The 24,843-nt window shown below is 36.4% G+C and overlaps 1 protein-coding gene across 6 annotated transcripts in view; it reads right to left on the bottom strand.

Annotated features, from left to right (window-relative positions):
• The window catches only part of nfkb1 (nuclear factor of kappa light polypeptide gene enhancer in B-cells 1), a 25,933-nt gene extending 1,517 nt beyond the window's left edge, over nucleotides 1-24,416 (bottom strand). The window contains exons 1-24 of one of the 6 annotated variants that reach the window (XM_042769963.1): nucleotides 24,079-24,416; nucleotides 22,564-22,598; nucleotides 20,589-20,688; nucleotides 18,036-18,076; nucleotides 17,707-17,805; nucleotides 13,224-13,372; nucleotides 12,937-13,100; nucleotides 11,612-11,770; nucleotides 10,844-10,948; nucleotides 8,801-8,892; nucleotides 7,898-8,036; nucleotides 7,328-7,468; nucleotides 7,115-7,210; nucleotides 6,414-6,581; nucleotides 6,131-6,272; nucleotides 5,850-5,964; nucleotides 5,529-5,730; nucleotides 5,271-5,440; nucleotides 4,286-4,388; nucleotides 3,855-3,994; nucleotides 3,692-3,752; nucleotides 2,789-2,955; nucleotides 2,279-2,405; nucleotides 1-189 (exon numbers count right to left, since the gene is read on the bottom strand). The exon at nucleotides 1-189 is cut by the window's left edge and continues 1,517 nt beyond it. In XM_042769963.1, coding sequence (XP_042625897.1) covers nucleotides 95-189; nucleotides 2,279-2,405; nucleotides 2,789-2,955; nucleotides 3,692-3,752; nucleotides 3,855-3,994; nucleotides 4,286-4,388; nucleotides 5,271-5,440; nucleotides 5,529-5,730; nucleotides 5,850-5,964; nucleotides 6,131-6,272; nucleotides 6,414-6,581; nucleotides 7,115-7,210; nucleotides 7,328-7,468; nucleotides 7,898-8,036; nucleotides 8,801-8,892; nucleotides 10,844-10,948; nucleotides 11,612-11,770; nucleotides 12,937-13,100; nucleotides 13,224-13,372; nucleotides 17,707-17,805; nucleotides 18,036-18,076; nucleotides 20,589-20,688; nucleotides 22,564-22,593 — 2,805 coding nt within the window. In that variant the 5' untranslated portion in view covers nucleotides 22,594-22,598; nucleotides 24,079-24,416 and the 3' untranslated portion in view covers nucleotides 1-94. Of the gene's footprint in view, nucleotides 190-2,278; nucleotides 2,406-2,788; nucleotides 2,956-3,691; nucleotides 3,753-3,854; nucleotides 3,995-4,285; nucleotides 4,389-5,270; nucleotides 5,441-5,528; nucleotides 5,731-5,849; nucleotides 5,965-6,130; nucleotides 6,273-6,413; nucleotides 6,582-7,114; nucleotides 7,211-7,327; nucleotides 7,469-7,897; nucleotides 8,037-8,800; nucleotides 8,893-10,843; nucleotides 10,949-11,611; nucleotides 11,771-12,936; nucleotides 13,101-13,223; nucleotides 13,373-17,706; nucleotides 17,806-18,035; nucleotides 18,077-20,588; nucleotides 20,689-20,809; nucleotides 21,057-22,563; nucleotides 22,599-22,707; nucleotides 22,972-23,159; nucleotides 23,272-23,912; nucleotides 24,028-24,078 lie in introns of those variants that run through there. The other 5 variants (XM_042769965.1, XM_042769961.1, XM_042769962.1 and 2 more) reach the window with 5 other exon arrangements.
• Between the last annotated feature and the right edge of the window lie 427 nt (nucleotides 24,417-24,843).

Genomic DNA, 24,843 nt, shown 5'->3' with positions numbered 1-24,843 from the left:
GTGGTGCTGTAGTGAGGAGGGAGAAGCTGTTTTTTAGGGTCAGGCCTCAGTTTGTGCGATTGTGTTTGGAGTCGGCAAGACTGAGGTTGGTGCTCTAGAAAGAGGTCTCCACCCCGCTGTCACATATCCCACTCTCTTCCTGATGGGGGCCCAGTGTCAAACCCTGAATGGACTTACAGAGCCCTAGACCTGAGAAATCATTTGTTTTGAGGAAAAGAAGGGTGATTATTAATATGACAATACATTTTTTTAATTACAGTGAATTATTAAACATGTTTATATAAAAAGAACATAATTCTATGAATATAATTCATGTAGAGAACATATGCATATTCTCTATATATACTATATAATTTAATTACAGTGGGGTCTAAGAGTTTGAAACCACTGCAGAAAATGCAAAATAAAATAAGTTACCCACTTGACAAACTGAATGGATAAAATAAACGAAATAAATTAATAGTTTGAGTAACTGGTCCTTATTTTGATTTAGTAACAGTAATACTCAGAATCTGAAATAATTCTGATCCTTTTTACCACATAACATTTCTTAAAACCTTTTGAGTTTTGAATCCCACTGTATTTATTGAACACTGATGCATTTTTAGCATACTGCTGTTACAGACGTTTATTAATCTCGAAACTATGTCAACCCTTCAAATCAGACAGCAAGGTGCAAGTACTTGCTCCAGAAACAAAAGCCAGAAGTGCCATATCTGGCTTTCACTTCTGCTCCTGGGAATCCCCCTCTCTAGTGTCCGCTTCCCCTGAAACATGGCCACCACTGAAAAGACTATATGTGAACACTACCGCAGTGTGATGGGTCACCCTGAGACTGAGGGGAAATCCCAGAATGCAGTGGCTGTGATGTTCTGTTGACATCATGTTTGAGTTCACATGAGGTAATGTCAGGGAGAACCACAACGTGATACAATTGTTAAGGAGAGGGGGGCAGGGGACCGAGACTGACAGTGATTTAATCTGGGGGTTTTACAAACCATAATGTGGGACCAAAAAAAACAACAAAACATCTCACCAGAACAGTACAGAATAAATTCTCACTCATACTGCAAAATGACACAGTGATGATGTACTCTTGAAAAAAGATCTAAAATGCTACACCAATTAGCAAAAAAAAAAAAAAAAACACGTTTTGAGAAGATGAATTGTTGAGGTTTATGTTCTTGTACACAGAATAAAGGAAATATTAAAAACTGTCATCTAACATATGTGACCTTGGACCACAAAACCAGTCTTAAGTCGATGGGGCATATTTGTAGCAATAGGCAAAAATAAATTGTATGGGTCAAAATAATCGATTTTTCTTTTATGGCAAAAATCATTAGGATATTAAATAAAGATATTTTGTAAATTTCCTACTGTAAATACAGTATATTAAAACTTAATTTTTGATTAGTAATATGCATTGCTAAGAACTTAATTTGGACAACTTTAAAGGTGATTTTCCTCAGTATTTAGATTTTTTTGCACCCTCAGATTCCAGATTTTGAAATTGTTGTATCTCGGCCAAATATTGTCCTATCCTAACAAATTGGATTATGACTGGTTTTGTGGTCCAGGGTCACATATATGGTTGTGCCTTTAGAAATGAAAGCAATAAGCCACTCAAGACCATGGGTTACTGTGATTTTACCATAGTTGAATCTTTTATAAAATATAAACGGTTTTAGAAAATAGTGACAACAGAAATGTGACTCAAATATGATCACAATTAAATGTAGTCACATGTAGTAATCAAATCATAATAAACAATTATTCTGCCAGGTTTATTAGCCCGTCATTTGACACTTAAGCCTGGAGTAATGGCTGCTGAAAATATGGCTTTGCCATCACAGGAATAAAACAGATTTGAGAATATATTAAAATAGAAAACTGTTATTTTATTGTATTAATATTTCTCAATATTGCTGTTTTTACTGAGTTTTTAATCAATTGCAGCCTTGGTGAACATTATTCAACTGATGTTGTCACAGGGCTGTGTAAAAATTGCAACTGTTCTGAACTCAGCTTATCTAATCTGAAATAACATTCAAATGTTTTTTTTTTTAAAGCGATTTGACTACTTACTCCTTTACTGACACATCCAAAGGAACTCACAGTGCACTTACTACAGGGAAAGTCCCTGTAAACAACCTGTGGTTATGCATACCAGGGCACAATGGAAATGTTTCATGCACCACTCCTTTTGGGAGGCTAGAACCAACAACTTTTGGCTGATGTTCAACCACATTACCAAGAAAAGCACCATCAATATTACCTGTGAGCTGAGGCGTGGTGTGGACAGCTTCAGGCTCCTTGCACATGGCCTGGAGTAAACTGACAGCGCTGCTGTTCCCAACATGCTTCAGTCCCTCAACCAGCTCACGCACCGTTCCTCCAGACACCTGCAGAGGGGACAGATCAGCAGCAGCTGAAACCAGAGCAACTACAGAATGCACAAAACAAAATAAATGTTCAGACTACTGTTATAGTAAATGTTAGAGCAATTCATTTCTTTAACGTTGTTCTGAGAAATATCGGTTGTTAGGACTTAACTAGGTCCAGTAATTCTGGATATTTAAAAATTAATAATATAATAAAAAAATATATAAAATACAGAACTTTTTCAGTACCGAAGCAGTTGTATTGAAGTGAAAATTTAACATAAAAATGAATTGTGGTTAACATCAGATTAAAAGATGGCTTCTTTTTCTTCTTATTCTCTGCTGTTCATTTAAGATACAAGTTAAAAATAATTTGTAGTCAAAAAGGAAGTAAATTAGTTGACCTCATAGCTGTCCAGCAGCTTTCCAGCAGGGCAGGAGCTGAGTCTGAAGGCGCTGGTCAGGATGCCAAGCCCCAGAGCATGAGCCAGACTCTCCCAGCCTCCTGTCTGTCCTTCCAGGGCCTGACACAGCTCCTGCTTTGTGTCAGAGCTCAAGCTCTTCATGTCACCTGCCAACACAAGCCAAACACACATTTAAATGTACTTGAACACAAAACCGTTCTTAACATACATATTGGTTAAATTTTTTGGGTTAATTTCAAGTTGATTGAATAATTAGAGAAGGGCATCATTTAAATATATCTTATAGGCCTAGAAATAAAAAACATTTTAAAATTCCCTGGTATTTCCCTGAACAATACCCCCCAAAAAAATATGAAGGATAAACACTACCATTCAAAAGGTCTGGGTTGGTAAGATTTTTTTAAAGTTTTGTAAGAAGTCTCTTGTGCTCAGCAAATCTGCATTTATTTGATCAAAAAACTGTAATATATTGAAATATTCTATATTGAAATATTATAACTGATTTCTGTTTTACTATATATTATGATGGCAAAGCTGAATTTTCAGTAGTCATCACTCCAGTCTTCATTGTCAAATGATCATTGTAATATGCTGATTTGGTGCTCAAGAAACATTTCTTTTTAATTATATAAAATAGAAAACATTTGTGTGGCTTAATACAGTATGTTTGTGGAAACTGATAATATTTTTTTAAAGAAGCTTAAAAAGACAGCATTAATTTGAGATGGAAATCTTTTGTAGCATTTTGATTTTGATCAATTAAATGTGTTCTTGCTGAATAAAAGTATTTTAAGTCTTTCCATAGATAACTAAAAACATTCATACATACATAACTGACCTTAACTTTTGAATGGTAGTTTATATTCATCTCAGTGTTCATACCTTGTGGTGGAACAACAGTGGTGGTGAGCTGATACTCTTCTCCATTAAGAATGTCATAGACCTGAAAACATGCATTACATTACATACAGAACCAATGACAACCTGTAATACAATTACATTACATAATACAACAATTATCCAAAGATATGACCCTCTATCCCACCTCTGGGGAGGTTGCCATGTTCATAGGGGTTGTCCCAGGAATATAGCCTTCATCTTCCTCCTCCTCCTCCTCACATGTACCACACAACTCATCTTCTTTGAAGAACAGTGGTTCAAAGTTTTCTTTATGAGGATCTGCTCCTAAAAGCAAAGTACACAACACTAACTGGTAACCGTATGTCCAAGTAATTCAATCTACTGTATATGGTCACAAAAGTGCTAATTATCACTTAAGATGAGTGATTATTTATCTTCAATAAATGATCAAAAAGTTGCTTTTGACTAAATTCTACCAGGCATATATGCAGAGCACTGATGACAGCAGGAGAGGGTGTTACAGACAGTTATTTGTAGACATGGCATGTTAGTCATAAATATTTCAGCACGACAACTCTGACTAGTGACACCTGTAATAAACACACACTTCCTCACCTGCAGCCATCAGGAGCGCGCACAGTTTGGTTGAGTCACGTCCTGCAGCAATGTGCAGAGGAGTTGAACCATTATAGGTGACACTGTCTACGTATGCATTACCCTGCATAGACAAAATGTTACACACAGTGTCGTTCAAGTCAAGTCACCTTTATTTATATAGCGCTTTATAAAATACAGATGGTGTCAAAGCAGCTTTACAGTGTCAAACAGGAAAATAATAAGTTTGTTAATAATGCAAGAGGACAATAAAAAAAACATCAATTTTTCAGTTAAGGTCAATTCATTCATTAAGAGATAACTGCAATTAATAACAGATTATTTCAGCATTTTCTATAGAAATGAATACATTTATTCATTAAGGATGCATTAAACTGATCAAAAGTGATAGTAATACAATTTTTTTTTTCAAATTTCAAATCATAGAAATTTCTAGTCATCAAAAAATACTGAAATAATCTATCACGTTTTCCACAAAAATATTAAGCAGCACAGCAGTTTTCTAAACTGATAATACGAATAAATGTTTCCTGAGCAAATCAGCATATTAGAATGATTTCTAAAGGGTCTTGTGACACTGAAGACTGGAGTAATGATGCTGAAAATTCATCTTTGCATCACTGGAATAAATTACATTCTAAAACATATTAAAATAGAAATGCAGCCTTGGTGAGCATAATAAACTTATTACAAAAAACAACATTGTAAACATGCATTCAGTTCTTATTACTCATTTCACATGGAACAAGATTAACTTTAATAGTTTTTTAGCAGCAAAATAAAAAAAAATCATCTTTTTCATTCTAACAGTTAGTTTGAATGTGTATAAAAGTCATGAAAGATAAAATTATGATAATAATTATGTACTGATTATCATTATAAGTGGGCATCACGGGGGGAAATGCAAAGGTTAAGAGTATATAGAGCAAAACTTTACAATATTAGGCATATGTAATATTCACTAAAGCAACACCCATCACTGTACCTCCAGCAGGAGGCAGCCGGCAAGGGAAAGGTTTCCCAGCTCTGTGGCCAGGTGAAGTGCTGTGCGGCCACATGTGATCTCCTGAACGTCCACATCTGCCCCGCCATCCAGCAGGGCTCGCACACAACTCAAACTGTTTGCCTGTACAGCCAGGTGAAGCGGACAGAGACCTGAACACACACGCACATAAACACATCTGAGCATTATGGACAGCTTCAAATCAGCTTTAATGGATCTGACATAGTCAATCTGACATACCTGCTGTGTTGGGGATGCTGGTTAATTGTGACACTGATTTGTACTTTAGCAGCAATCGCAGCACGCTATCCTCTTTCTGCTGAGCCGCCAGGTGAAGTGCCGTGTTTCCATGGCGATCTGTGAGTGTGACATCCACCTCGGCCTCCAACAAGGCCTCAACCGCCTCTTTGTGCTGTGTCAACACTGCTAGGTGCAAAGGAGTCTGGAACAGATGTATCAGAGGATTTTACCGGCCACAGAGCTTTTGGGAATTTCACAAGCTTTCGTTACAGTGAAAAACAGAGATCCAGTTCTAAAGTATAGTGTGAGTTTGTAGTATACCTGGTACAGATCATTCCTCATGTTGAGTATGCCCTCTCCGGGGAGAGCCGAGATGACTTGTGCTAGATTTCGCACGGCATCTGTCTGACTATGGATCACTCCCAGATGTAAACCCCTAAAAATCAGATCCAAAACAGAACACAAGTAAAGATTTGATCGTTGGGAAACAAAGACAAAACATCTGAAAGCATTTATTCATATTGACGTGTTTTGGCGAGAAAAGGGAAGTTTATGAAAATAGAACTTCTACAGAAATACGAAGTTGGTATTTCCTGACTTACGTGTCTCCGTTCTCGTCTTGAGTGGTCATGAGGGGGCGCTGTGGAGCCAGAAGCATTCTAGCATCACCGCTTACTGCGTAATGAAAGAGAGCTTGAGCCTGTCTTCCAGCTAGCTCAGCCAAATGCGGCTCTAACACACAGCCTTATAAGAGAAGACACACAAATACACAAATTACAACCAATACGAAGCTTGTCTGGGTTTTAGTCTTGCTTGACCAGAGCTAGAAAACTTTGCACAAGCTTATTTGAGCATCTGAAGATTTAGCTTCAAACAAAATCTAACATGTGGTGTTTAACTCCAGATTTTCTGTAGGCTCTGTGTCCTCACTTGCCACTCCCAAATCAATAGGTTCAGGATGGGCACAGATTCGCACCACCCCACCTGCTGCCTGATCATTATCGGTATCACTATCACTGTCTTCATCACTGTCTTCCACTGGTTCTTGATACGCTATAAGAGAAATGAAAACTGAGAAACTGGCTTTGAGGGCAACATCATATTATTTTCACTGTTTCCAAAAAAAAAAAAAAAAAAAAAAAAAAAAAAAACGCACAAACATGTTTAACATTTATAAGAAGAAATGCAACTTCTTCTAAATCAGCATATTAGAATGATTTCTGAAGGCTCATGTGACACTGATGACTGTAGTAATGACTGCTGAAAATTCAGGAATAAGACATTAATATATAATATAATATAATATAATATAATATAATATAATATAATATAATATAATATAAATAATCTAATCTAATCTAATCTAATATAATATAATAAAATATATATTTAACAGAACAAATAAAATAAAATATAATATAAACAGCTATTTTAAACTGTATTTGTGATCAAATAAATGAAGCCTTGGTGAGAATAAGTGACTTCTTTCAAAAAGATTTTAAAAAATCTTAGTGACCCCAAACTTTTGAATGGTAGTGTATGTAATTGTACAGTTAAAACTGCTGATTGACAGCTTGGACACCCACCATGCTTGATGGTGGTCCCGCCTCCTCCCATGCCTGAGGAGAAGTTGTATCCAGGCCCGTAATTGTTATAGGTTTGATATCCCTGGAAGTAATGTCCTAGAACACAAAAGAATGTGTTTAGCTAACATCAATGACCTTTTATGCATGGTGGGAATTTCAGGCTTCTAATAATAAAGCAACTGGTATATGAAGTGTAATGGCATATTCATATACCTCCTCCTCCACTGGGACCGCCCCCTGCTGTAGACCCACCCCCTCCTCCTCTAAACATGCCCCCAGCTCCTCCTCCTGCTCCACTGTAGTCCTGAAAGTTTGGCAGTGTCTTCTGTCTCTTTCTTTGGACTTCTTCTTTGTCTAAACAGTTTTGAAACAGTATATCAATGACAAAGTAAACATGCAGTATATGGACAGATACTGGAACCTTCACTCAATTGTTGTGCAGTAAAAACAAAAAAATTATAATATATATATTATATATTTAAACATGCTAAACAGAAACTGTCATTAGGGTGGCCATATGCACCGTTCATATGGGACAAGTCCCGGCAAGGATTTTAATATTGCCTAAAACATCCAAAGATGCAGATGCAGATACGCGCACATGTTTGTTCATTCATTTGACTTCACGATCAAAAAAAAAGACACCAAATTGCACAGCGACGCTTCAAGTCAAATGAACGAACAATCACGCGAGAGCGATTCGAAAGCAAGAAAATCCTATAAAAGACAGTTTATGTTGCATAGTCGAAATCAAACTTTTAGGGAGTTGGTTAAAGACTATACCTATAATCTGTGGATGGTAGGTGAAAGGCTTGGGTTCACTCGTTTCATTGTCTGACTTCCTTTTTAGCTGCACAAACACAGAGATGGGCTTCTGGAGATTCTGGTCCCGATATTTAGGTGTCTTGAAGACGATGGCAAACTAAAGGATGAAATTAAAGGGTGGATTATTCATTCCACCAGAACATTAATTTTAATAATAACAATAATACCATAAAAATCACAGTCATCTAAAGTCAAGATGTAACAGTGAATTGCATTATATTTTTATTCACCAAGGAGGATGCATTAAATTGAGTATCAAAAGTAAAGCCATTTATCATGTTACAAAAAAATTATATTTCAAAGAAATGGTGTTCTTTTAAACATTCTATTCATTTAAAAATGCTGAGAAAAAAGTATAATAGTTTCCACAAAAAAACATTAAGCAGCACAACCGTTTTCAACATTGTTAATGACAAGAAATATTTCCTGAACAGCAAATCAGGATACTAGAATGATTTCTGAAGGCTCATGTGACACTATAGACTGTAGCTTAAGCATCACAGGAATAACTACATATGAAAATATATTCAAATAGAAATCGCTTACTTAAAATTTGAATAGTACTTCACAATATCACTGTTTGTACTATATTCGAATCAAATGAATGCAGCCTTGGTGAACGTTTGAAAGAAAGTAAAATAGTTCAGTTTTGATTCCATTTTAAATCCCCAGTAGCTGTGCTTTACCAACTATTTACCCAGAGAAGTTAGGATTTATCTTTCAGAAAACAGGCCAGAAAGCAATCCAGAAAACAAGTGAAGCAATGAACATAAAGGATCAGGTTTCGACCAGCAGGGCCAAACTGTGGCTGCAGAAGTACAGTGCATCCATTTGTGGCGGCAGACAAGTTCCTGTGCTGACCTGTCTGTGGACATCGGTGGGGGAGAAATCCCCGTAGGCCTCCCAGGTTAGACCCGACTCATCTTCTTCATAAAACCGCACCTGGATATCATCTGTCACAACAACAAAAACAAACAATGACATCACATACAGTATGAGGAAAATAAGAAAATGAAATTTATGTGAACCAACGGGGAAAGAAAGAGGAAATGATTGTCGTCACACACAGAGTACAATTTGAATATCTGTCGTCAGCATGCAGCACGTTGTTACTTCCCCAAAATCATGATTTACCACAGTTCAAACCTCATTTATGGCGCAACTGATATGCACATTATGGACACATGATCTTAAAACATATCCGATCTAGGTATCAGATGGAAATACCATTGTATTTTCATATATACCTTGATATCAAATGATTCAATAATCATTTAACACTGCATTTACATATTATTAGGGCTGGGTATGGTCACTTGATGAATAACAAAACAGCAAAACTTGTCATTTAAAATGTCGCAATTGATCACAATACATAGCTGGATCACAATTGTAACTGTGATTTATTCCTCATTTAAAACACTTGAGCTTGTTGTAAATGTTTCAGAGGATTTAGTGCGTAGTATGCTGAAGGATGTTTCAGGAACATCTAGTCATCCTACATGACTTTTCCATGAAGATCCAGTTTTCATCATGAGCAAGGGGAGGAGAAAACGATATGAGATATGGCAAGCAAGTTGTGAAAAACTGATGTATAGTGAACTTTCTTCTACCCCGTAATTTGCATATGAAAAGGGGAATTCCCTACAGATGGAAATCTGCAGTGAAAACTTCCTTCAAGAGTGGCAATGCGTGTCCAGCGTCTATCTCAAAACAACAAGGTGGCGTATCACCTGTAGGTTAAAGGCAAAACTGTTTGAAGGTGGCTTCATTCAGAAAAATGTATCGTTTTCACACCACATCGCACACTCATAGGAACACCCACCTGGAGGGCAAAATGAAGCTTTGCTCCACTGACTGCCAGTTATTTTGACAGTTTGGATTAAGTAGTAATGTAGTAAAATGCAGATATTAAAAGGTGAAATTCTGTAAACATCTTATTCATGATATGTATATTTTGTACAGGCAAGCATATGAACCCAGAATATAAACACAATGTGCAAAGTTTCACGTTAAATGGTTTCCCATAGAAAACCATTATAAGGGAAACACTGAACCATTAAGCGGACTGCGTTCATATTCCGACCTCATTTGCTTTCCTATGTAAACTATGCATCATTAATATAGTGATTACTGAATTTGGCACTTAAAGTGTTTTTGTCACACCGTTTAATGATATTGCCGCGGGTGCTTTATATGGAATGCAAATGGCCAAAACGTGTATTTTGTTCACATGCCTTTGTTTTATTTTTTTTAAGAGGTGATCTAAATATTTGCGGCTGTGAAACAGATGGAAAACTGATAGGCTTGTACTGCAGTTCTATGGATGTGTTGCCCTCCAGGGCTTCGAGCCGGTCACATGACTCAAAGCTATCAATTGGACGACTTGTTTAAATTTAAATCATCCACATCTACACCATAATACCTTTTTCTCCTGTGGTGGAAACACCACAAAACTTTTTTTTTAGGATTCTTTGATGAATAGAAAGTACAAAAGAACATTTTAAAACACTGTTTACTGTCACCTTTGATCATTTTAATGCATCTTTTCTGAAAAGAAAAAAAAATCTTACTGACCTCAAACTTCTGAAATGTAGTGCACATGTAAATGATCTTTATGATTTACTAAACTCTGAAAGGTTGATACAGTATGTAACAATAACCAAGTTGTTGAATAGGAATTGATAATGTAAATCTGGGAATTTGAATGTTAATGTCTTCATGGTTGTGAATATCTGAATGCACCTTTGATATCTCTGTTGTGAACGTTAGAGTTTGTCTGTATAGTAAATACACCCCTTTATTTCAAAGCAGGAAGGAAAAATCCTTTTCTTCATTTATGTCCTTAATTCTGTTCAGCAATAGCAGACAGGCAGAGCATGCCGTGACTTATTGCTTTCTGACCTTTCTGGACTTTATCACACAGCAGATAGACCTCCTCTCCTCCCGTCACACACCCGGCAGTCCGATCCATACGCACGATCTTCAGATTGGAGGCATTTGGGGCCTCTGAAAAGCCACAAGAGAGCAAAGGTGTTAGAAATGAAACACGTCTTTCTGTTTGTCATTTTTGTGGAGTTTCCTCATTTTCCCTTTCTGTTCTCTAGCAGTCTCGTTTTACAAACATGAAGTCTGACAGTGCTGAGAAGAGAGGCAGAAATGGAGACAGATTATTAGAAAAGGGAGGGGAAATCGAAAGTGTAGGCCTAGTTTCAGAGAGGAAGCAATACCGACAGTTCTCTGACAGAGAGTGAGAGTACGAGTGAGAGAAATGGAATAGGAAAATGAGAACGAGATCAAGAGTGAGACTTAAAAATACATCAGTAATTAGCCCCAAAACTCAAAATCATGCTTAAAGCCATCATTTCTAATGACTATGAATTAGAGTTATCTAACTGTAACTAAACCCATTATATAAACCTATTTAGTTTCTTGAAATAAAATAAAATCTATTTACTTCATCTACGTCAGTTTAACTTGATGTAATAAAATAACTGAAATAAAATGATATATATATATATATATATATATATATATATATATATATATATATATACATACTAATTATAAATATTGATAAAAACTATATTAGTATCTCAATGATACTAAAATATCACTGCTATGAATGCTTTTGATCGACATGGTTAGTGTATCAAGGAGGATGATACTCACTGCTGTCAAAGATGGGGTCTGAAATGACTGGTTCCAGTCGGCGGGAGAACCCTCCGTCACTGTCGGGCAGGAAGGCTGTGAACATGAGCCGTACCACGCTCAGATCCATCTCCTTTGACTGATGAATTGATGCACTGCTAATCAGGTTCCTCTCAGTATCTAAAATTCATGAACACATATGCGGAGGTTCTTTTTAATTTACACTTCAGGCATTCTCACAATCAATAATCGGTTACACTTTATTTTAAGGTGTCCATGTTACAGTGTAATTATACAATTAAGTACTAAGTGACATTAATTAAATACATATACTTACTATATGGTTAGGGTTAGGGTTAGGGTCTGGCTTAGGGTTACTTGCATGCAATTATGCATAATTAATTGTTATTATAATAGTAAGTACAAGGACTCCTTAAAATAAAGTGTTACCCAATAATCTCTGAAACCTTTCTGTTGACAAAAGCATTCTTAGATCATCAGGAGAATTATATCCATAGTGACATACAGTAAAAAAAAAAAAATGTATACGGCCAGTGCCCCTGGACCAAATTGTCTTGGTACAAAGTGAAAACTGATTGCTCCTTGTAGAGTTTGAACCTACAACCTTTCTGTTACTAACGCAGATCTTCAACCTTTAAGCTACAATGACCATAAAGTAATATCATGACTTTTTTGAAAAAAGTATTTTATGCTCACCAAGGCTGCATTTATTCAATCAAATATATTGTAAAAAGGAACGGTAATATTGTGAAATATTATTACAATTTAAAATAACCTTTATTTCTTCAATTTTATTTTTCTATTTATAATATATTTAAAAATTTAATTTATTCCAGCTGAATTTTCATCAGCCATTACTCCAGTCTTCAGTGTCACATGATCCTTCTGAAATCACTCTAATATGTTGAAAACAGTTGCACTGCTTAGTATTTTTGTGAACACCATGATACATTTTTTCATGATTCTTAATAGAAATTTTGTACAGCATTTATTTGAAACAGAAATATTTTGTCCGGGTTATTACAAATATGTTTACTGACACTTTTAATTAAATTAATGCATTTTTGTTTAATATAAAGTATTAATTTCTTTTTTAAAAGAAAAAATCCTACTGACTCCAAAGCTCTGAATGGTTGTGTTTATGCAAAAGTACAAATAAATGTTATTTTTAGGATTTAGAATTCTTTGTGGTGAGGCAGGAAAAAATGTTGGCAGTGCAAGTAAATATCTTAACTGCCATCCTGACTGGGTCAGTAGAAAAATGGAGGAATATCTTGAATATGGACATAATCTGTCAGGAAGAGTTCAGGCATTCACAAACACACCTGTGAGTTCTCTGGGCATGCGAACCTCTCCTTGTAGGGCATCAATCTCAGGATGGATGGATATGCCGTAGTTATATCCCATCCTGTAGGCCTCGATCATCCTCTCTTCCAAAACTTTACTTACGTTCTTCTTTGTCACGTGCAAAATGCCCAAGTTAGGAAAACTGTGAAACATTCGCAAGTGAACATTAATAAGGGACCTCACTATTATCATTGCATGGACCAAGAGTGCTGTTGCTCAGAAAAAGGCATTCTGAATAATTGGATGTTGAGGGACAAATTCAGACCTGATGCTTGAATCTTTGGACTGCAAGTCGGCAATGCAGATTCCTTTATCGCACTGTTTGCCCACCAGGCTGTGAGCATGAAGATGGGTCTCTGTGGAGTGGGTCACCAGCTGAACTACCACTCGAGCGGCACCCTGATAGTTACAGATCTGTTGCCCCACAAACAGACAGAATAAAACATAAAAAAGTGGCTATTTTTTAATCAGACTTTCATCTGCTAAATATATGTATATATGTGTGTGTGTGTGTGTGTGTTATTTCACAAAAAAAAAGTTTAGATCATGTATTGTGATTACTGATATAGTATCATTATGTATAAATTTAAATGTTATAATTTAATGTCAAAAAATCATCAATATTATTTTTTATAAATAATTGACTAATTTATATAATTAACTGTGAAATAAAAAATAATAATAATGATAATAAGATTTTTTTCGTTACCATTATTAAACAATAAATAATACCATATATACACTAAAATGATAGTGAAGTAGCAGTTCTGCACATACTTTTCATAAAGTCCAAAAAGCAAATGAGAAGACATTAATGGCAAAGGAATGTCACAGGTATGCTAATCTCATTTTGGTGGGGGAAATCCCAGCATTCACAGGGAAAGTGGGCAGACCATTTGTGGACTTTTCCACAACATAATTTGGCCATCCTTATCAACAACAACCTCAACACACAAAAGAGTTCAAATAAACCAAAAGTGCCAAAGTGGACTGAATTACAAATAAATCCCAAACAATGATAAAAGGATTAAAATCGTCTCTTCTTGACTCATAGGCCAAGGTGTGTGGTTTGACTGCTTCTATAGGCCAAGTTTAAATATGGCTCATAAGACACTTTCTCTGGGACGAAATGACTCATGCACAAAGCAATATCATCAACCCCCAGAAAAAAATACCCAGCGGATATCAAAGAATATGAGCATGAGCCCCTCTAGAAAAATCGTTTGATGATATCATGAAAGCGATGACGCATGAAAACATACATGTGCATCCATACGTGAATAATTATCAGATCTCAGATCTGGCTGAGAGTCAAACACTGCTGAAGACAGCTGGCTGAACAGTTGAAGTGCTGTATGGGGAACATCTGAGCTCATTTCCTCTTGCCGTGAGTAATGATATAAAAATTAATCAACCCGGAAATCCATACGATAAACCTGAATTATGTACATAGTAGAGCGATAAACGAAACGCCTTTATAGTAGACCACAAGTTAAATACATGAAAAAGACAGGGAAACCCAGCGCTTATGTTCAAATAACCAAAGCTGACTGAATTAAAACAATAGACTGCATTACTGATGTAGATAAGTTGTGCTTACAGTGGCAAATTCAAATACATTTTTGAGAATTTTAATGACTTTTTTAAAAATAGCACCACTAGCAATGGAAATTCATGACATTTCATGAATTTCCTCTTCCTCCACATTCAAATTCAAATCAAGTTTGTTCGGATTAAAGGGGAAAGATGAATTTAGGGAAACACTTTACAATAAGTTTAATTAATGTTTATTTGATGTTAATTAAAAAATAAACATTAATTAACATTTAATATTTGTGAATTTATGTTTGTTTATACAGTTTAAAGCTGCTCAAAGGGGGCATACACATTTTTACACAACAACTGCATAATGCAAAAACGTTTACACTATACTGTATATAAATTACTACAAATTAACTAAATGTGTACATTATTAAATAATAAAAAAAATAGAACTTCATTAGAAGGTGCAGTTGCAATTCAGAAACCTGTGTGCTTGGTTATAATGAAAGTAAAATGAAATCGCATGCAACCTGAGCAGATCTAAATTTAATGCTGCAATCAACACTTTTTTTTGTAATATTCAGCACCTTTACCTTAAATTTGAAAAGCATTTTCGCCCCAATCCCCCGTTAATTTCTGACCCTGATCTGTTAATATTATTTAATAGACTTAAACTGACAGGAATAAAAAATGAACGGTTGTATTTTTATTAACTAACATTAACAAAGGTTAATAAATATTATAACAAATGTATTGCTCATTGTTAGTTAATGTTACTTGATGCATTTACTAATGCTAATAACTAATAAGACCTTGCTGTACTTTTTGACATTTATGACCAGAAACAATAAATAACAATAAAATCTGTACACAGAACTGGTTTTCAGCACCTTTAGTGCTTAGACTTGTAAAGTAATACATATTAATATAATATCGTTGGATAAAATGCAACATTAACTTTTGACCCATGGCCCTCAATCAAGTTTCATTTTTGCCCCTTTGTATTAAGAAGTTACTGTATTAAATATTATAGGCAACTCTGATGAAAACATCAGATCAAGGACTTGGCGCCCCAGTAAAGCCCACACTACTCGGAGGTGTATGTGCAATTTACACACACACACACACACACACACACACACACACACACACACACACACACACACACACACACTTCTTTAATGTGTGTTTCTGTGTGCTGCATGTCAGAGTGTGTCGAAGTGAGAGGGGGCGAGCTGCTGCACACTTTGTTTCTCACCTCTGACACCACATTACATAGAACGAGTCTTCCCACTAATTACCCCAGTGACACACTGAGGAAATTCCTAAATGGACTGCCACCATGAAGGAGAACATGGTAATAGAGAACAGAGTCCTTCTTTCAACTCTCTCCTTTCTTCCCTTGTTTTGCTTCACTCACTTTCTCAACCTTCAGCCACCGTGATCCTGAACAGCAGCTACTATTTTTAGTGCTCGAGCAAATATTGGACTAGCAGCAAATACATCAGGACAAAAGTCTCCTGGTTGTTTAAATACTTAAAAAAAAAAAAAAAAAAAAAAAAAAATAAATACTTAAAAAAAAAAAAAAAAAAAAAAAAAAAAAAATATATTTGTTATTTACTCATCTGTTATGATAAGAGCTGCTGTCATCAAAAAAATAAATAAATAAATCACTATAATTATTCCAGACTGAAGCCATACAAGCTCTCTCTGTGAGAAACTGCTCAAAATGTATGTGATTTTGGAGCTTGAAATTAACATTCGTGAAGTAAATACTTAGAAGAAAAAAAAAAAAAAAAAAGCTTTAAAAAAAAAAAAAAAAACAGATCAAAATTCACTAAAATTAATACAGCAAAAATTCAGAATTCAGAAATATGTGAAATCATATGTCAAGCATCATTACTCCAGTCTTCATCCTAACATGACAATACAAAAATCATATAATTTAGTCCTATGATGGCAAAACTTAATTTTCAGCATCATTACTCCAGTCTTCAGTGTCACATGATCCTTCAGAAAGTCACACAAGAAATATAACTTATTTCTAAAAAAATAATAATCAGTTATAACAATTTAATGCACCCTTGCTGATTCAAAATTATTGATATAAAAATTATTATATTAGGGGTTGCACCGACTAATCGATTAGTTGACTTCAGTGCTCTGCCATGAGGCTTTAAGCTTGACGTCGACTAGTCGCTGGTCCTATAGAGGGCGCAACAGGATAAGAAATCTTTGAAGGACTTTCACATTTACGCTCCGTTTCCAAACAGTTAAAATTACAAATAAATACATACTTTGAAAGCGCTCCACAAGTCATGTGATTATATTACTGGATGCTCGAAATTGAACAGGAAAATGCACATTTTAAACAGCCTATTGTACAGGTAAGTTAATCACCGTTCTAATCTAATGCGCTGCTGCACTGTAACGCACACACATGGACTACAGACAGTAGCTCGTACATCACATACAGATCGCGCCCATACAGATTCATTCGGCAGCGCCGTAATGTAATGTCAACACTGTTCTATGATTTCTCAAAAAAATTCCTTAGAAACTGAAAAGTTCTATAATTTAATTCTTAACATCTAAATCCCACAGCTTCAGTACTAGTAGAGAGTTGATGCCAGGTAGAATTAATTCACACACACAATCACTCTCACTAATGCGTTCATATGTAATCTTTACTGTGCTACTTTATCTGTAACATTATCTGATTTAGAACGAGAGAAATATAATGACCCAAAGACAAAAGAACTGATAAAAATTAGCAATAACCATGTGGGCAGCGCTGTGTCATATGCCATAGCTGTGCACAAGATGTTTTTTTACAGCTCCAGTCTTATGTTCATTAATGACATCATCAGTAACTAGTCGACTTTGACTCGATTTTCATCACATAAAAGTCGACTTTAAAAAAATCAGAAGTCGTTCAACCCCTAATATATACACTTTTAAATGGTAGTGTTAAGTCAAAGAGAGATTTTCAAGTTTTATTTTTTTTATTTCTTTAAGAGGATAAAGTCTGCCAAGACCAAAAATAAATAACAGTCTTTTCTGTTTGATAATCACTTGGAAATGGGAACAGCAGAAAATATGTTAATCCACTCTATCTAAACCCTATTGCCCAAACAGAAGTGAACTGTAAGAGAAGGGTTTGTTTATCTCCGGGCATCAGCAGAAATCTATCTGGTTGAACCTACCTTCACTTGTGGGTAAGACTTCCTGTTCTTCTCACTGGAGGCCCCTGGGAGTCCTCCGTGGGAGGGGCCCTCACATCCATAGCGGAACCTGAAGCCCCTCTGGAGATGACAACGTCAGACTTAATATTTTGCAATAATGACTTTGTTATTGTCACTGTCTGTTGCCAGAGTTACCAGTCTCTTCTGAGCCTCTGTGCCATTACAATGTGTTTAGCTTAACACATTAGGAAAATCACTTGCAAAAGCAAGAGAACATTTCAGTGGTGATGCTTTTTTGACCAGTTCAAATCATTTAACAAGACCATGTGCAAAAATATTGTATGCATTACCTGTTTTGGTTGTTCGACAATTCGCAGATAAGGTCCGTCGACTGCAAAAGAGATGATTTTTTTTTTTTTATTGAACTGTAAAATGAAATTCCCTCATCAGTTATTCTGTTAAGCTTCCACTCTGCAGTCGCACCTAAGTATCATTCACACTTCCACATTTTTACACTTGCTAGATCATAATTAGTTTTGAAACCAATCTTTGCACCAATCTTGTTAATTGTAAATTTCCCTTCAGGGATTAATAAAGCTTATCCTTAGCATCATTTATGCCAAAATTGATACGGAATGTTTGAATACATCATATTTTGAATGAAATTTGTGAACTGCAGTGAATAACAACTTAAATATCTGTTCTTCACAAGCGGCAAAAGGGCAGAGTGAACACTGTTGAATATCTCCTTTTGTATTTTATGACAAAAAGGAACACATACGCTTACAATGTCAATGTCACACTGCAAATCAAACAGAAACATAAGCAAACATGACTAGCTAAAGTAATTTAATTCAACCAGATGTTGGAAAATCAGAAGGATTAGAATTCAATCTCATCATGCAGACTTTCGGGTCGTCAAGCATATCAGAGCTTTTGCTGAGAGGCGGGTGTTCTGTAGATATTTTAGGGCCAGAGCTCTTGCTGCACCACGTGTTTCCACAGAAGTACAAGCCTCTTCCTCTTCCTGTGCGCTACAAGGACTGAGACCACATCCTTGGTGAAGCGCAGCTAAATCAATCGGCTGCTAAACCTGCAGAATTTAAACTCACACAGCCCAGCTTCAATGTGTCCAGTTCTCCCAATACACTGACATTATGAAACGGTCCATATCTATAAGTGTTTATGATATAACAGGGAAAGGTACTTTATTTGGTTGGATAAGATGTAGTTATATTTCCAACATTATTCACCTGTTCTTTGCTTGATGAGGTGTCTCAAGTCTAAAGATAGGTGCACTGAACTCAAAATAGCTATACATTATTCAGTTGTCAGATTGAGCACACCATCTCAAAACAGAGTAATAAGGGGTGTTCCTATTTAACCCTTAGTAGCTAACTGTATCAGTAGTATTTCCACATTGTGCTGCTGCATGCTTGAATAGAGCTGAACTCTGTTCTAAAATTTCGCCTAACCGGTTTGACTAAGTTCTGTTGCTCATGTCACCTCTAATTACCACCTCTCACTAAAAATAAATGATGCTAGTAAATTCCTGCTGCTAATGTGAACGCCCCACCAAGTTAACCCTATGTAGAAGAAACCTTAATGAACAGTCCACCCAAAAAAGGCAGACAATTTGGTGAAAATCCAAATTGTAGATTCATTTTTCTTTATTAGAACAGTTTTGAAGAAATTTAGCATTACATCACTTGCTCACCGATGGATCCTCTGCAGTGAATGGGTGCCGTCAGAATGAGAGTCCAAACAGCTGATAAAAACATCACAATGATCCACACGACTCCATGACATCAATTATTAATGTCTTGTGATATTAAGTGAAAAGCTGCATGTTTGTAATAAACAAATCCACCATTAAGATGCTTTTACCATGAAATTGTAGCTTCTGTCTAAAATACAAGTCCTCTATCCATAACACTGCTTTCTCCAGTGAAAAAAAAACAAACTAATTTGAATCTGGAGAGAAATGAGAGTTCTAAACAAATCTGTTGGTGGATATTGATGTGAAAGGACAACAGGGGAACTGGAGGAAGTGTTATTATGGACTATGGACTGACATTTTAAAGTAAAAATAATAATAATAATAATAATAAAGTTAAAACACCTTGATAGATTAATTTGTTCAAACACACAGTTTTTCACTTCACAAGATGTTAACTGATGGTCTGGAGTCGAGTGGATTTCTTATCGAGTGCATTAATCGGATGTTTTCCCTCTAATAACATTGATTTATTGCATAAGATCAGTTGGTGAGCAAATGATGTAATGCTAAATTTCTACTTTCATTTGCATTTTCTAAATATCTTCTGTTTTACAGAAGAAAGAATGCCATACAGGTTTGGAATTATTATTTTTGGGTGAGCTATCCCTTTAAGTGTGCCCTTTTGATAGTCTTTCATTCAAAGTAGAGGTACAGTTTTACTGTGCTCAAGCAGATCGAGCACACGTGTTGAAAGGTGGCAGCACCAAAACGACACTTATCTCAGAGAGGTTTCTCATGCAACCACATGGTGGTGAAAAGCTGTTCATGGTTTTCAGTCGTGTCTCTATAATCCAATGAGGAAGTGAAAAGTGTGGGGAAAAATAGATCAGCTCTTGTAGCGCAGTCCTACGCAATATACGAATGGCTGTGTATAACATCACTGAACCAAGGAATGAGATGTTTCTGGGATTTTGTGTCTGCACTTCTCTAGAAAGGTTTATTGGATTTTACCTCTTACTGAATGTTACTGCAGGGTGACTGTTTTCTTGAGAAAGAAATAAAACAAGAAGTAAAAAGGGAACGAAGGCTAGTCTTACCGCATCCATTCTGCAAAGTTCAGCAAGTTATCTTTTTCAAGACCTTGATCGAACGACAAATCTGAAAACTCTAAGACGACTCTTACCTGTCCTCATAACATTATTGTTGTGGATGCCCGGGAACGTTGTCGGGTCCATGGTCATCCATATTGTGTCATCACTGAAAGGGGCAATAGGTTCCATGTACCAGAGAGAATAAAAACAAAAACAATGAGACACACATACACAAGAATATTTTATATTATTATTCCAATATTTGGTATTTGGCCATATTCAGATTATGTATGTGTCATGTAAACATATTTACCACATTAAAAGCCATACTTTTAGAACTAATGAAAATACAACAGAAATCACATACAGTGCCTTGCAAAGTATTTATACCCCTTCATTTTTTCACGTTTTGTTAGGTTGGTCCCTTGTTAGCCTGCTTTATATTAGTTTTTCCCCCACATCAATCTACAATCCATACACCATATTGACAAAGCAAAAACAGAATTGTTACAACTTCGTGAATTAATTAAAATTAAAAAAACTGAAATAAGTACATTGCATAAGTAATTTATACCCTTAGCTAAATATTTAGCTGAAGCACTTTTACAGCCTTGCAAAGATGTTAAAAACATGTTTTTTTTGCTTTACTTGTATGGGTATGGGGGGGGGGGTGTAGACTGATGTGGAAAAAAAGTAATTTAAAGCAGCAACATAACGTGAAAAAAAAATGAAGGGGTATGAATACTTTCGCAAGGCACCGTATGCTGTAGAAGAGTATGGTTCCCAATCCTGGTCCTGGAGAACCCCCAACTCTGCACATTTTAGATGTCTCCCTATTCAAACACACCTGATTCAACTCATCAGCTCATTAGTGAAGACTCAACCCTGCTCCAACACACCTGTCTATAATTATCAAGTAGCCCTGAACACCTTGATTAGCTGGTTCAGGTGTGTTTAATTGGGGTTGGAGCTGAAATCTGTAGGACCGTAGCTCTCCACGAGCAGGGTTGGAGACCACTGCTCCAAGACAAATGTGTGTGTTAGATAAGAGAGACACCAAAAGCGTGCAGTGTTGGGGGTTCTCCAGGACCAGCATTGGGAACCACTGCTGTAGAGAATTTAGGTTTTTCAAAATAAAGGCTTAACCAGAATATAGACCAATGGTTCTCAATTCCAGTCCTGGGGACCCCCTGCTCTGCACATTTTGCATGTCTCCCTTATTTAACACACCTGACTTAGATCATCAGCTTGATCTTGGAAGAAAGAGCCATGAACTGAACTAATGAGCTGATGATCTCAATCAGGTGTGTTATAAATAAGGGAGACATGCAAGATGTGCAGAGCAGTGGGTCCCCAGGACTGGAATTGAGAACCACTGATATAGACATCATAAAAAGATTTGCGTGCAATTATGACTATTTTGAACACTTTACACTTTGTATAATAAACAGAACGTTTGAATTTAGGAGTGAGATTACTGGCACAGGTGTAAGATGCATCACTATAGTACGTGTAGACAGACAGGCAGTAATATGATTTTATATGTGAATACAAAACTGTACAAACTATAGCGTATAGCTTAATGTGGTGCTGTGTTAAAAGTGAAATAGCAAACCACAGAAGGCAGGAAAAAGGAAAACCTCCTCAGCTTTCTAAGAGACACTTCCTGTGTGATGCTGTGGTATTTACACAAATTAATTTGTCCTGTTTCAAATTTAATCATTTACTATCAGGCTTACAGTATATGCCTTCAAAAGGCGTACATCTGTTACAAACAACACACAAAAAAGAGCTCTGGGGTATATGTTTATCTTAATAATTACAAGGCATGAGCTTCATGCTATCCGTCTGCTATCAGCTATCATGATAATAAATATTTTCATAAATAAATTAGCAGGTAGCAAAAGAAGCTTAAAGTCAACATGATGTTAAAACTGAACCAATTAACTTTCTGGTCTTACAGTTGGCGCCAAAGACAAAATACTCGGAAATATGTAAGATTACTGACGTTAATTGAGTTCGAAAGGCAACTGAGGTGTTTCCAAACACTGCAGAAAATCCTCTTACCACTCCATGGTATGGATCCTCTCCAGCCATGATTCCTGCAGAGAAAAGTAAAACATTCATTCACATTTTTTAGTCGTATTCTTATTCACACAGTGTCCAAAAGAAGTCAAACAAGTTAAAAGCTAATTTTTATTGGTAACAAACATAGTGAATTGTCCTTGTTAGCGTTCACGTTCGTGACACGGAGTCACTCCGCTTGAAGCAGCTTTCCTGCCTTCAAAGACTGAATACTGCGCGAGAAAATGCTATTCAGATGCAGTCTGTGGATGAATAGGCCCTACGCATATAATTGAATCAGTTTTTTGGAGTCTGGACTCGGAGCAGCTCGACGAGACTTGTTGTTCGTTAACGAACTGAATGAACATCTCGTTTGTTAACAAACTAATGAAAATTTCGTGCAGGGTTTGAAATCAACACCCGCCAAGTGCGGGTCAGTCAAATCACTAGACAGTTTGACAGGTTAGCCTACTTTTCGTAAATTATGTTCACTCGTTAATTTCTTCCGTTGCATTGAAACAATAGCGAAGAGTCGAAAAACGACTGAAGATCGTATTTACAGGGTGCGAGCGACGCAACGGAACAAAATACAATAGAACCTTTTATAATCAGAGCGATGCTGTCTACACTGAGCGGGGACACTACAAATCCCCAACTGATGCCTCGTTCTGTAACATAGACACAAAGCTGACACATGTAGCCTACAAATGATGTTGCAAGGGTAGTTTTGTTGTTGTTATTGTTGTTTTGACTAGTAGAAGTTATGAATGGCCGGTAACTTAAATATTTAGTAGCCAAATTGGCTGGTGATTTTAAAGTCTGGCTATAAGTCAAGAGGAAGGCCAAAGCATTAAACGTGTAATAATGAATGATATGGTCGTAGGCAAAACTGCTACTACTGTTGTCTTTATGTAAAAATCTTGCACGGCTGTTTTTAAAAAGCATGAGAACACATCTGTTGTGATCTGTGGGGAACTGGTTAAAAAAAAAAAAAAACTTCGCAATTGTCTCGCCACCTACTGGTGTTGTGACCTGCAGAACGGAACCATTGACCAAATCATTTGTGGGCTTTTCATTTATTTGATAGATGTCCGCTAATCTAAAACAAACTACATACATCAGTTCGCGTTTGGAACACCAGAAAGGACTGTTCGAACAGAACTTTTATTCTAATCAACTCCGGATGTTCGGACCGAACGCGCCTTGATGCCCAGATATAGGCTACTGTATTGGTACATTTTGACACACTGCCAGCATAACACATATTAGCCACTCAAACTTTTTACTGTCGGATCCCGACTGAAATTCTTCCACAAGCACATTAATGTGCATCACGAGGTGTTCGTACTCACCCAAACCAGTTTAGAAAAAGTCCTTGATAGCTGAAATGTAAATTTGGCCTCTGAGGCAGAAGTAGGAAGTTCAGCAACACTTGATACAAAGTATCACAACAACCTTTAGATGGCAACATGGGCACTCAAAGACATCAAGCATGGCTGGATCTACGAGGCTGCTTACCTTTCCTGATTGATATCCGAGGTTCAGAATCAACATCAAACAGCTGAGATCTGGGATTCAGAAACAAGTTATTTCTTCATGTTGCGCTGAAGTCAACTAATGTAAGCTGATAGAAAGTCAGTTCAAGGCAGGTTCCTTAGTCAGGGTGATTGTTGCGCGTCTGCTAGACATGAATCTGGAGAAGACCCACTGAGGTTAAAAGGCAGATCGATAGATCGATCAATCGATTTTAATCGCCTGTCGCGAATGGACACAGTAAATCATGTCGAGATCTACGCGATCGTTTGAATAGACAGCTTGACTTCCTTACTGGAAATTCCCTGTGACGTAACTTTGGGGGGAGACATGTCTTGCTTTCAAAAACGTCCTCTTGCGCCCACGCGTGGACACCGGTGTGAGTACCCAATACTATATCTGAATAAGAAAACAAAAGGTCTAAAATGGTTTACAGGTCTCTCAGGCTGCTTTGCTAGCTGCCGGTTTTAAAGAGGTCAGGGTAGGAGACTCCTTAAACCATCTAAGATCAGCAAATAAACAAGTAAGTAAATGAATGCATTTTTAGCAGCAACGACCAGTAAATATACAGTGGCGGACAGTAACTGATTATATGTGATCTTGATTGAGTGCTTAATCAGATTCCTACTTGAAATTATATTATTTTACATTTTAAAATGCTCATGAGCAGATTAGAGTTCCTCTTTACAGATTACATGTTATTCACACAATGACAGATTGTTCGAGTTGTTCATAATTTATAGATTTTCC

Source organism: Cyprinus carpio, chromosome A14 (assembly GCF_018340385.1).
Source record: "Cyprinus carpio isolate SPL01 chromosome A14, ASM1834038v1, whole genome shotgun sequence".
NCBI lineage: Eukaryota > Metazoa > Chordata > Actinopteri > Cypriniformes > Cyprinidae > Cyprinus > Cyprinus carpio.
The sequence above is the reverse complement of the archived record's forward strand: the minus strand, read 5'-3'. Positions and strand labels throughout refer to the sequence as shown.